Consider the following 13,612-nt stretch of genomic DNA (forward strand, 5'->3'; position numbering starts at 1 on the left):
GGAATTTGTCCTGTGGCAAGAACTCTGTGTGCCTCTTCATGGACATGTGCTCTAGGCTATTGATGCTCTGCCTCCTGGCACCGCTGTTTCCAGACTTCCCTGGGGAATGGAGCAGGAATTGCCACTGAGGCAGGAGCTGGAGGGACTGACTCCTCCCTTCCTCTCTTCCACGACCTCCCCACCCACAACCATTAGAACCAGGGGATCAGGACAACAGGCTCATACTCATCCAGTTTCCTTAGGGTTTAGGGCTTTTGGAATTAAAATGCCTTTACTGAGTTTCTGCCACAGGAACAGACACAAGCCCTGCCCACCTGTGCCCCGACTCAGCATTTCAGGGCCAACTGCAGGCAGCACTTCTGTGTCCGATGGCTCCCTGTGGCCACAGAGTCTGCCCTGGGCATTCACACGTGGCTGGAAACACCAAGACACAGCTGCTCTCAGAGGCAGCCCCGACGCCGGCAGCTCCCTTGCCCCGGGATGCATGTTCTACATGATCTCCTGGTGTTGCCTGGTGGGATTAAGCTCCAGTCACCCACAGTGGGGACTTGCTGGACGTTTGTAGCTTCCTTCTCATCCAGCTTTCTCATTTCCCTACAAGTATTTCCTGGGATCACCTCCCAAATAAAATACTTGGATCAGAATCCTTTTCTCAGGAACCCACCCCGAGACAGCATCCCTTGCTAGAGGCGATGCATGGAGACTGCTGAGCTGACGGATGGGGGAAGAGACAAGGGGTAGGAGGAAGACAGGGTGGGGGAGGAATCGGTAGAATAGTTCAAAATATTATGGCATGTCATTGAAAACTGAAATAAATGGAGCTCTTATGCTATGCTGGGCACAGCTCTTGGTGTTTTCACATAATTTATTTCATCTGATCCTCCTGGTGGCTCTGCCCCAATGCCACTATTCTTAGAGCCAAGGAAACAGTCTCAGGGCCACCCACTAGCAAGATCGTTAAGCAGGGAAGGAACTCAGGCCTACTGATCTCCTGGGGAGGTTTCCGAAATTCTCAGCTAGTAGAAAGGTTGCCGTGTCTTGAGGTAATCTTTTATCTTCCATTCCTATTAGCTCTTATCCATTCCAGTAGCCACCTACTAATCTCTAAAGGTTTCTGCCTTTCCATCTCTCCTTAAACAATTATCGTGTCTCAGATTATTTGGAAGCCAGGGGCTCTTGTAGATGGCGTGCTGCAGTGAGATTCATAACGAGCCCGAGGTTTAGGAGAGGGACAGAGTGTGGTTGTGGTGGTCTTCTGGGTCCTCCCTTCTGCTCCTGGTGTGCAGGTAAGTGTTGAAGCCAGTTTGAGGATGAAAAAAAAAGGACTGGCTTATAGCATTTGCCGATTCTTGTGGTGTCAGGGCTTCCACTGCGGCCAGTTCAAGCTGTGAGCATGACACTACTGACGCTGAGGTTGGGAAGAGCCAGAGGCGTGACATTCCACACCGCCAGGGAGCTCCATAATGCCAGGGAGCGTTCCCACCACACCAGTTCATTCCACATAAATGGCCCCAAGATCCCTGAGAATGGAAGGTCCCATAGAATCTTTAGCAGGTGGTGAGCTCTGAGTATGTAGGAGCTGGTATGAACTGGATGTTTCTTCCCCGCACCTCCAAATTCACGTGTAAAATCCTCACTCCCCATGTGGTGGTATTAGGAGGTGGGGCCTTTGCAAGGCGGTCAGATCATGATGTGGAGCCCTCATGAATGGAATGAGTGCCTTATAAAGGGGATCCCAGAGAGCTCCACGGGCCTCTCCATGATGTGAGGGGCAGCACGAAGATGGCCACCTGTGAAGCAGGACGCAGGCCCTCGCCGGGCACTGAACCTGTCTTGGACTTGGACTTGATCTTGGACTTCCAGTCTCCAGAGCTGTGTGAAATAAATACTTGTCATTTAAGCCACCTAGTCTAGGGTATATTTGTTATAGCAGCCCTAAGTGCTTTAAAAAATTGAGTACCTTTGCTCCATGAAGACAATACCTTTTTAAAAAATTGAGGCAGTACCTTTTTAAAGTTGAGGTAAAATTCACATAACATTAAATTCATCATTTTAACTATTTTAAAGTGTACAATTCTATGGCATTTAGTACATTTATAGTTTTATGCAACTGCCACCTCTGTCTAGTTTCAAAACATTTTCATCTCCCCAAAAGGAAACGCTGTACCCAGTTAAAGCCTCATTCCCTGTCCTCCCCCTCCTCTGGCAATCACTATAATTCCAGGTTCTTCATACAAATGCAATCATAAAAGATGTGATCTTTTGTGTCTGGCATCTTTCACTTAGCATGACGTTTCCAAGGTGAATCCCTGTTGTAGCATGTGCCAGCTCTTCATTGCTTCTCATGGCTGAACACGCGCGACTCCACTGTATTGTGTGTTGCCTTTTGTCTATCCACTCATTAGCTAGTGGACATTGGCATCATTTTTCTCTTTTGGCTATTTTGAATAAAGCTACTATGAACGTGCATGTACAAGTTTTGGTGTGAACACCTGCTTTCAATTCTCTTGGGTATATACCTAGGAGTAGAGTTATTGGATCATATGGTAATACCATGTCTAACTTTTTGAGGAACTACCCAATTGTTTTTAAAGTGGCTGCATCATTTTATATCCCCACCAGCCATGTTTACGGGTTCTAAATTCTCCACGTCCTCACCAACACTTGTTATTTTATTGCTTATTAGTTTATTATTATTTTTTTACTATTGCCATGGTTGGTATGAAGTCCTAGCTCACTGTGGTTCTGATTTACATTTCTCTAACACTGATGGTATAAAGCATCTTTTTATATGCTTTTTGGGCATTTGGAGAAAAAAATCTATTCAAGTTCTCTGCTCATTTTTAAATTGGGTTTTTACAAAAATTAACTGGGTGTGGTGGTGCACGCCTGTAGTCCCAGCTACTCGGGCAGCTGAGGCACGAGAATCACTTGAACATGAGAGTTGGAGGTTGCAGTGAACTGAGATCATGCCATTGCACTCTAACCTGGGCAACACAGTGAGACTCTGCTTCAAAAAAAAAAAAATTGTGTTGTCTTTTGTTTTTGCATTGTAAGAGTTCTTTATATATGGATATATCATGCATATGATTTGCAAATATTTTCTCCCATTCTGTGGATCGTCTTTTCACTTTCTTGAAAGTGTCCTTCGATGAACCAAAGTTTTAAACTTTGAAGTCAAATTTATTTTTCTTTTGCTGCGTGTGTTTTTGGCGTCATGTTTAAAAATCCATTGCTAAATCCAAAGAAGTTATGAAGTTTTAATCCTTTGTCTTTTAAGAGTTTTATAATTTTAGCACTTACATTTAGGTCTGTGTCAATTTTGAATTATCCAGTTGTCATTTATTTGTTTTTAACATAATTTATTTAATTGTAAGCTTATATAATGTATCTTTTAATTATGGCTGTGTTTCACAACTGGCTTGCACAATTTTTGAAACTTTAACCATCTGCTGTCTTGAGCCAGCATGAATTGTGTAGCTGCTCAGTGTGCCACTACTCCTGTTTTTTAAAATTTATTTATTTATTTTTATTTATTTATTTTTTGAGACAGAGTTTCACTCTGTCACCCAGGCTGGAGTGCAGTGGTGTGATCTTGGCTCACTGCAACCTCCACCTCGCCGGTTCAAGTAATTTTCCTGCCTCAGCCTCCTACGTAGCTGGGACTACAGGCTTCTGCCACCATGCCCAGCTAATTTTTGTATTTTTAGTAGAGACAGGGTTTCACTGTGTTGGCTAGGCTGACCTCAAACTCCTGACCTCAGGTGATCCACCCGCCTTGGCCTCCCAAAGTGCTGGGATTACAGGTGTGAACCACCATGCCCAGCCGTGCCACAACTACGACACCCTGCTTAGAACACCTTGCTGCTAATGGCTGGAATGTGGATCGTTTCCTTGGGGAATGGAGCTGGGCCTGGGTGCAGTGTGCTTATGGAGCTCCTTGGGGATGGGTGTCTGTGGAAAAAGGATCTGGGGACCCCTGATTCTCTAGTCATGGGCCGGTCCAGAATTTCCTTCTTGCACCTGGCTTTTCCTTTGTGATATGAAGAGCACAGCTGGACCTCTCTTGCTCCCTCCCCTAGCATTTGCCAAGTGACTCTTCCTGGCTTAGAGGGAACCAGTTTTGTCCCAGCTCAATCTGGAAGGGCTTTGGAAGCCCCACCTTTGAGCAGAGACCTAAGTCTTGTTTTGAGGCTGAGGAAATGCTCCTGTCCTGGTGGTGTCACCAGATCAAATACAGGATGCCCAGCTGCACTTGAATTTCAGATGCGCGGTGCTCCGTGTTTTAGTATAAGCACGGCACATGTGAGATTTGGGACATACTTAGACCGAAAGTAATTCTCATGCAATACTTGGGACATACTCATACTAAAGAACTATGCATTGTTTATCAGATTTAACTGGGAGTCTTGGATTTTTGTTTGCTAAATCTGGCAAGCCTTTCTTTGGGTCCGTTTTTTTCTTACTGTCTTCATCCTGCAGCAGAGACTCAGAACCTCAGAGTGGGAAGGCCCTGATTTCCTGTCCATTTTGCAGATCTGGAAACTGAGTCCCAGAGAAGAAAAGGGATATGCCCAGGTGCACGGAATCACTGTGAACTTGGAGGACACTGACAAGCTGCATGACTTTTTCATAAAGTCAGCACATTTTCTGAGTGTCTCCTCTGCATGGGGCACTGTGCTGGTGCCAGGGGATGATGGTGACGAGCCTGCCGTGGACCTGTGTAGGTGGCGTGTTAAATAAGAGGCAGGATTCAGACAGATCTGGGTCCAAATCCCACTTTGCTACATGTCAGCTTGCACAAGTTACTTCTGCTCTCTGAGCCTCAGCTTTCCCTTTTCTCACTTGGGATGAGAGGACATTCTTGGGGGATTGTCAGGCTTCCGTGGGGTGAAGTGCTTGGTGCAGGTAGGGAAGATTGACTGCATGAGGAGAGAGGAGAGGTACCCGTGGTAAAATGCGCTTGTTTTCTGCAGGTTGTCCAGCATCCTGGGCTGTCCAGATGATGTGGAATGGAGGCTCCAGAACCCACCTGCCCTGCCCCTCCTGCCAGGGACCAGCCAGCTCCCACTCCTGGCCCTCCAGGGGCCCCAGGTGGCCAGGCCTCACCTCACCTGACCCTGGGCCCTGTCCTCCTGCCGCCAGAGCCGGGCTTGGCCCCCACTGTGTTCCTAAAGGCCCTGCCCATCCCACTGTACCACACGGTGCCTCCCGGGGGCCTCCAGCCGCGCGCCCCCCTCGTGACAGGCAGCTTGGATGGAGGCACCGTGCCGTTCATCCTCAGCCCGGTACTGCAGCCTGAAGGGCCCGCCCCTGCCCAGGTGGGGAAGCCGGTGGCCCCTACGCTGACCGTGAACATTGTGGGCACTCTGCCTGTCCTGTCGCCGGGCCTGGGGCCCGCGCTGGGTAGCCCAGGCAAGGTGCGGAATGCTGGCAAGTACCTGTGCCCGCACTGCAGCCGCGACTGCCTGAAGCCCAGTGTTCTGGAGAAGCACATCCGCTCCCACACGGGTGAGAGGCCCTTCCCGTGCGCTACCTGCGGCATCGCCTTTAAGACCCAGAGCAATCTCTACAAGCACAGGCGGACTCAGACGCACCTCAACAACTCCCGGCTGTCCTCCGATTGTGAGGGGCCTGGGGGCGGCCTCCTGGAGGAAGGGGACAAGGCCGGAGAGCCCCCTAGAGCAGATGGCAAGGGCGAGAACCAGAGCCAGGGGATGCGCGAAGGGGCCTCGGAGAGACCCCTTTCTCCGGGCGCCCACGTGCCCCTTGTTGCCAAGAACCTAGATGTGAAGACTGAGGCTGCTCCCTGTTCAGGGTCCGCATTTGCCGACAGAGACGCTCCTTGGGACTCTGCCCCCACGGTGTCACCCGGTCTCCCCGCAGCCGGCACGCAGCCCTGGCGCAAGTTGCTGGAGCATAAGTCCCCGACGGCCGGGAAGCTGTGCGCCCTGCAGAGGCAGCAGGCGACGGCCGTCGAGAAGCCCTGGGATGCCAAGGCCCCCGAGGGCCGGCTGCGAAAGTGTGAGAGCACAGACTCCGGGTACCTGTCGCGCTCCGACAGCGCAGAACAGCCGCCCGCGCCCTGCAGCCCCCTGCACAGCCTCTGGGAGCACAGCGCCGAGTCCGAGGGCGAAGGTGGCCTGGGTGCAGGGCCGGGGAGTGCGGGGCCCGAGCCCGGGGCGCGAGGAGCCGGCCTGGAGCTGGAGAAGAGGCGGCTGGAGGAGCGCATCTCGCGGCTCATCTCCCACAACCAGGCGGTGATGGACGATGCCCAGCTGGACAACGTGCGGCCCCGGAAGACCGGGCTGTCCAAACAGGGCAGCATTGACCTGCCCACGCCCTACACCTACAAGGACTCTTTCCACTTTGACATCCGTGCGCTGGAGCCGGGCCGCAGGAGGGCCCTGAGCCCCGCGCGCTCCACCTGGACGCCCCCTGACAAGTCTCGGCCCCTCTTCTTCCACTCCGTCCCCACTCAGCTCTCCACCACCGTGGAATGTGTCCCCGTCACCAGGAGCAACTCACTGCCCTTCGTCGAGGGCTCCAGGACGTGGCTGGAGCCCCTGGAGCCCCGGGATCCCTGGCCAAGGACGCAGAAGCCTCTGAGCCCCAGGGCCGGCCCAGCCTGCCTGGGTTGCCGCTCGGGGCTGAGCTCAGCTGACGTCCCCGGGCACCCGCGGGCCCTGGTCAGACAGGCCGCAGTGGAGGACCTGCCAGGCACCCCCACTGGAGACACCCCGGTGCCTGAAGAAGACAAGGAGGCAAAGAGAACTGCTGCGTGGGAGGCCGCGGCCAGCAAGGGCAGGGCGGGCGGCAGGAAGTGCGGCCAGAGGAGGCTGAAGATGTTCTCCCAGGAGAAGTGGCAGGTGTACGGGGATGAGACATTCAAAAGGATCTACCAGAAAATGAAAGCCAGTCCCCATGGAGGCAAGAAAACCAGGGAGGCGGGAGTGGGCAGTGGGGCAGAATTGGGCCTTCCTCTGCAGAAAAAGGCAGCAGGGAGCTCGGTCCCCACCCAAGACAGGAGGACCCTTGTCCATGAGGACATATCCACAGGGGTCATGCCAGAGCCTTGGGGAAATCCACCTGCCGTGGAGGCCTCTTTGGTGACTGAGCCCCCTAAGCATGGGGAGACAGTAGCCAGGACAGGAGATGGTAACCGACCCAGGGTGGAAGAGGCTGTGTCATCCCCCGCACCGGGCGGCAGAGACAGTCCCTGTTCAGGCAGTAGGAGCCCCCTGCTCTCTCCAAATTGGAGGCTGGAATTGGGGTGGCAGCTGCCCCCAGCACCTGGCTCCCTCAAAGGGGGTGACCTAGAGGCCCCCAGGCCAGTTTTGCCAGACCCCAAGCTGGAAGGAGGTGGGGGGAATGTTCAGGAGACCTGCCCGTGGGCCCAGACTGTCCTGAGATGGCCCAGCAGTGGCTCTGGAGGGGACAAGCTCCCCTCGGAGAGGAAGAAGCTGAAAGTGGAGGACCTGCACAGCCAGGAGCAACCGGAGCCTGTGGGTTCAGAGAGCCCATGTGGGCCCACGCAGGCTGCCTCTCTGCCATCCAAGAAGCAGGACACTGACCCTAGGGAGGTGCCAGGGGGCTCAAAGGAGAGTTCTGGGCCAGTGGGCGAGCCTCTGGAGTCCTCTGGAGCCTCCTTGGCTGCTGCTTCTGTTGCCCCAAAGAGGGTTAGGCTGAGGGACAAGGCACCCCCACCGTATCCTGCAGCCCCAGGCCCTGGGGAGCAGCCCCCGCTGGCCACTCCGCCTCCGGCTCCTAGAATCCTCCCTGCCCTGGCAGACAATGCCTTTTCCCCCAAGTACCTCCTCAGTATACCTCAGGCAGAGACCCCCTCACCACTGCCTGTTCCCGGGGGACCCAGGCACAGCCAGGACTCTCTCTGCAGCAGTGGGTGGCCTGAGGAACGGGCATCCTTTGTTGAGTCAGGACTGGGGACCCCTCTGCCTCCCAGCCCAGCCTCAAGCCTCTCCCCAGGTGAGGCTTACAGCATCCTGGAGGACCCCAGCTGTTCCAGGCCATGGGATGGGAGAAAAGGGACACAGGTGGGAGCGGACAAGGGAGACAGGTTGGCTACTAGCAGGCCAGCAGCCAGGGACTCAGCCTCAGGGGCTCCAAGGGAGACCACCTTCTCCCAGCCCACCCCAACGTGTGAGACCCATTTAGTCCAGGACACGGAGGGTGACAGCCACTGTATCCGTCGCCTCTGCATGGGCAGCACTTTGGCAAGGGCTAGGCCCTCTGGGGATGTCCCAAATCCCTGGGTACCCAGCTGGGAGGTGGGGGAGCCTCCTGAGAATGCCCCAGAAGACCCTCCTTCAGAGTCCCTGGCAGGGCCTGACCCGTGTTCCTCCCTCCAGCCTGGCTCCTTCCTCACTGCCCTCACTCGGCCTCAGGGTGTGGCCTCAGGTTGGCCAGAGCTGGCCCTGTCTTCCCACTCAGGGACATCCCGGAGCCACGACATCCACAGCCCCTTTCCCTCGCTGAAGGCAGAGCCGCGGCTCACATGGTGTTGCCTGAGCCGCAGCGTCCCTCTGCCCGCGGAGCAGAAGGCAAAGGCAGCATCTGTGTACTTGGCGCTGCACTTTCCCGGCAGCGGCCTCCGGGATGAGGGTCCGGACGGCCCTCCTGGGAGCAATGGAGGACGGACCCGAACAAGCCCTGGAGGAGGAGGGCCGGTGCAGATGTTCAAGGTAAAGCTGGGCTGTGCCCCTGGGGCCCGGGGTTGAGGGAGCATGTCATTAGCCCGCAGGACCTGTCGTGAGGGAGGGAAGTGTGAAGCCATCCCATGCAGCATCTGCTGTTCACTGTGTCTACTTGTTTGTTCCTCGGGGAGGCTGGGGATGCCACATGCACGGCAGGAAAGAACAAAGGCCCAAATGCAAACCAAAACAGAGTAGTGGAAAACAAAAATTCCACAGGAAAGAATTATTGTACTCGAGACACTGGGTGAGATATTCTCCATAATCAAATGTAAAATTTCCCTGAGCTTCCTGGTGACAGGCGAAAAATAAAATGAAACACTCCATCAGAGGGGCGGCTCTCTGGATCACTCTAAGATTAGAAAGCAGGAAGTCTTATTGAGAGATAGACTCTCAATAATTGAGAGAGTCATTACACTGGGGATTCTGGAGAAGGAATTACTGTTGATTGGACTCAGACCTCCCTCTGAGGTTCCTGGGAGCAGAGATAAAAGGGGAAATGTGGTGGACGCTCACGGGTGTTCTCACTTGGTGATGAACTAACGCAGAGCTTCATCTTGAGGTGGAGTTCACACACCTGGTTGTGATGACTGAGGCCTTAGTTCTGCTCTGGGGTAGCTTGGGCCACGGCCACTGAGGACGGTCCTGGAGGCTCAGCTCTAATTTAACCCTTGTGGACGGTGACAAAGGCCTGGAGACCAGAGCCTTGCACGTTGTTCAGCTTTCCCTAGGTGGAACTCAGAGTTGTGGGGAGTGCTGTTTCATCTCAAGAGTAGCAGGTAAATCAGGAGGGCCCCAGAGGTGTGGGGGCTCCCGGAGAGGTGGGGTTAGGGAGAGTAAAGGAGCTGGTCACTGTGTTCTTTGGCCTCCAGTTAACACCGATGGCATAGGCTTTCCTCTGTGATCGAGCCCAGGTGGGTTTCAGGAGGTTCTGGCCAGGAATGCTCTGAGTTGCCTGGTTGGCTCAGGCCACTTAGCAATGCAGTATTTCCATTTTGATTTCTGAAGACGGTCATCCTGTCTGCAGAGAGAGAACGCTTCTGAGTTGTCCTCATCATGAGGACTTTGAGTAATGTGATGCCAACATGCTTGATATTTTCAGCTCCCCTACCCAACAGTCTCAGGGGTGATGTCCCAGGACCAGGTGTCTGAGCCACAGCGGAAGAAAGGCCTGCCTCGTAGGAGGGCAAAGATGTCTCGTGGGAACAGCAAGCAGAGAAAACTGAGGATCAACTCTAAAAGGTAGGATGAGTGGCCACCTCTGTCATTTCCACACGTACCCTCAGCTCACAGTTTTGCAAAATCTCAAGAAGAACTTAAGACAGGATTCAAAAGGTGTCTGTGTGCTCCAGAGAAAGAGTTCCTGTTTCCTAGGGTTTAGAGTTTCGTGATTAAAGGACTGAATTTGTTTCCCTGTTAGTCCCCCGGCCCTTACAACCCAATGCCTGTGTGTTTTTCGATGGTACCTTTCTAAGGCCAGGAATCCAGCAAATCTTTGAAATAATTGCATTGAAAACACATCCATTCAACTTAAGTCCTGAAGTGACAGTGTGTTAATTATTTACAGCTTTTATTGCTTTCTTAATTATGCAAGCAATGAATGTCGTTTGCAGAAAAATTAGACAATACAGATGAGCAAAGAGAAGACAATGAAACATCCTAGTAATCTCAGCACGCAGAGATAATCACCAAGAACATTCAGGAGTGTGCCCTTCCAGTCTTTTCTTTGCGGTATGTGCATGCTTGTGTCCACTGCTAACGAACGGGAGGACCTACGGATCTTCCTGCTGCTCAGTCATTGTGTCTTTCTTGGATTGCAGTGGCACAATCTTGGCTCACTGTAACCTCTGCATTTGGGGTTCAAGTGATTTGCCTGCTTCAGCCTTCTGAGTAGCTGGGACTACAGGCATGGGCCACCACATCTGGCTATGTTTTTTGTTTTTGTTTTTGTTTTTTTTTTTGCATTTTTAGTAGAGATGGGGTTTTGCCATGTTGCCCAGGCTGATCTTGAACTCTTGGCCTCAAGCCATCCTCTCACCTTGACCTCCCAAAGTGCTGGGATTATAGGTGTGAGCCACTGCACCCAGCCTGTCAGTAATTTATCCAAAGCCTGGATATTCTTCAAGGGGCAATCCAAATTCCTAACTCTCCTCTGTAGCTGCTCAGACCCTCAGTGGCTAGAGATGACCTCTTCTCTTCTGGCTCCCCCTCCCACCTCTATCAATGGTCTGCCAGGACCATGTGTCCAGAGCTAACATTATGGAGCACTTGCTGTGCACCAGGCTTTCCCTAATCACTTTCTGGCATGGATTGTTTCAGGAGATCCCACAAGGTACTGCCCACAATGTGGATCGTATTATTAGCCCCATTTTTCTCATGAGGAAATGGTGACACAGAGCGCTTAGATGACCTCCCTAAGGACCCAGATTTGAACCAGTCAGTCTCCTTCCATAGCCTGTTTGCCAACTGGTGGCTTGTCTTGGTGCACCCCAGCCTGTCCTGGGCACTCTAGTGGCCTGGCATTTTCTAGATTTTTCTTGCAGTGCCTGAGATTCTGCATTCCTGACACAGCCAGGTGATGGTGCTGGCCTGACCCCCAGAGCAGGCTTGGAGGAGTGGGGCTTTCCTTTTCAGCATCCCTCCTTTCTCATCACTCAGGGTCCTAAGACAGAAGCACAACTCAAGGTAGTCTGAACAAAAGAAGACCCCCCTCCAGCCTGTGTAATCGGGGCCTCCAAGCCTCATCAACAGCCCTGGCCCAAATTTGGTGGTGTGAGAAGGATAGTCTTCCACAGGAAAATTCAAATGCTGCTCTTGGGGAAAGGGGAACACATTGCATTCAGATGGAGGAGTTGCATGTGGGTCTCTGGGAACTAAGGGACATTGGCCCGTGATTGTTGGTCCTCCCCAGTGTCTCACCAACAAGGAGGAAGCACTCAATTACATCTGACTGGCAACTGATGAGCCTGAAATCTCCAGGCATCATCAGGAAGATGTGGGGAGGGGAAGAGGGTAGGATGCCTCACAAACAGCTCCCACTTTCCCAAGACTTCAGCTTGACTAATTTGACAAATATTTACCATGCACCTGCTATGCGCCTGGTGCCCACACCTAGAGGTGGCTGAGGAAACTTTCTTAATCCAGAGTGAGGGTCCCAGACCGGAGCCCCAGGAGGCTTGGAGATATCTCCAGGACATCTTGCAAACTCACTAGCAGCTCTTGAGCCAAACACAATGCATGTAAGAACCTTGTTAGGCCAAGTGTTCTAAAATTTTTGACATTTACCAACCACATAATTAGAAGAAAAGATTTCTCACAAAAATCTAGATTTCTAACTTTTCTTGAAATATGGGAAGCTTTGAAGACACTGGCCCTGCCTCCTTGCATGGCAACAGCTGGCTGGAGATGAGCAGTGGCCACAGGTGAGAGCAGTGCTCTCCACTGTGCTCTCTAGCTCGCCTCTCCTAATGCCTTGCCCTCGGCCAGCTTCTTTCAGTTATGCTATCTGCCTGGCCCCTATAGCATTTGAGTTTGCAAATTTTGGTCTCAATAGTGGGTCTTGTGAGAATAGACTGCATCTCCACTCAACAAATCACAGCAAGAGTCCATGAATCGGTACAGGAGGGAGCAGGGGCATTGTAGAACAAGGAGGGGTCTGAACAAGGACTTGAAGCTCTAACCAAGAACCCCTGGCTGGGTGAAATGAGGAGGAAGCTGTTGAGCTTTTTATGTCCACAAACATTTATTGGTCGATCATGATTCATTCATCATTGATCCTTTTGTTGGTTCATGACTGTCTTTTGAGTTAATTCCAGCTTCAAGGCCTTTGCACCTGCTAGTCCCTGCACCTCCACCTGCACACTCCACCTCTTGCTCCTAACATGACTGGTTCCCCTGTCTCAGAAAAAACATCAGGACCGTGAAGGCATGGATGTCTTTGAGGGGAGATATTATTCTGCCTACCACACTATTATTCACCCACCCACACACGTGTGTTTGTAGCTATTTATCCATCCATCTGCTTACCCACCCACATATCTATCGTCTGTCCATCCATCTGTTTGTCTATCAGTCATCTAACTCTTGTGTTCTCTCCTCAAGAAGGAAGACTACTTCTTGATTCATTTTCCCACTTTCACTTCAGTTGTCTTGATGTTCTACAGAAAATGAGATACTGTAGCAGAGATTGCTCTATAGTCCTTAGCTCACAGAGAATGATAAAGTTCATGTATAAGAGTATTGGTTCTCTTCTAAGTAAAGTGGCATTGTGGGAATAGACTGCATATAAAGTATTACCTTATATGTTATATAACAACATATAGAAAAGAAAAATTAAAAAGATAATTATGTTGTTTTATATATTTGGCACCAATCGTATCAATCTGTATTTTCATACTTTGCAAATCACCAATAATATATTATATTTTGTGTCTTTAAAGTACATATAAACGTATCATACTTTTATCATTCTTCAGTTTGATTTTTAAGGTCCACATTGTGTTTTTGAAGATCTCATCATGTCAGGACATACATATCAAATTCATCCATTCTCATTGCTGTAGAGTGTCTCATCCATGAGTGAGAGTTTGCCCTTCATTCATAAGCTTCCTATGTTTGTGATTTTTAAAGTGATGAATATGATTTATAGGATTCCGTATATATCCTAGATCTGTATGTTTTATTTGCCTGTTATGTATACTGCAAATACGTTTCCAAGTCTATTACTTGTCTTTTTTTTTTTTTTTCTGTTGCACAGGCTGGCCTTGAATGCATAGCCATACCTCCTTAAGAACCAGGACAACTGGCCTGAGCCACCTAGGCTCTATTACTTGTCTTTTTAAGCCCATTTATTAATATGTACCCACATAATTGCCCATCTCTTGTCTTTTCATTTGTTTCTT

At 51.2% G+C, this 13,612-nt stretch overlaps 1 protein-coding gene across 3 annotated transcripts in view; it reads left to right on the forward strand.

The window, feature by feature from the left end:
• Nucleotides 1-13,612, forward strand: part of ZNF831 (zinc finger protein 831) — a 109,441-nt gene that overhangs the window by 40,144 nt on the left and 55,685 nt on the right. For all 3 annotated transcript variants that reach the window (XM_012467556.2, XM_012467558.2, XM_012467557.2), the window contains exons 2-3: nucleotides 4,977-8,702; nucleotides 9,814-9,953. In XM_012467556.2, coding sequence (XP_012322979.2) covers nucleotides 5,013-8,702; nucleotides 9,814-9,953 — 3,830 coding nt within the window. In that variant the 5' untranslated portion in view covers nucleotides 4,977-5,012. The remainder of the gene's footprint in view (nucleotides 1-4,976; nucleotides 8,703-9,813; nucleotides 9,954-13,612) is intronic.

Source organism: Aotus nancymaae, unplaced genomic scaffold (assembly GCF_030222135.1).
Source record: "Aotus nancymaae isolate 86718 unplaced genomic scaffold, 86718_ANA_hifiasm-v0.15.2.pri h1tg000029l, whole genome shotgun sequence".
Taxonomy (NCBI): Eukaryota; Metazoa; Chordata; class Mammalia; order Primates; family Aotidae; genus Aotus; species Aotus nancymaae.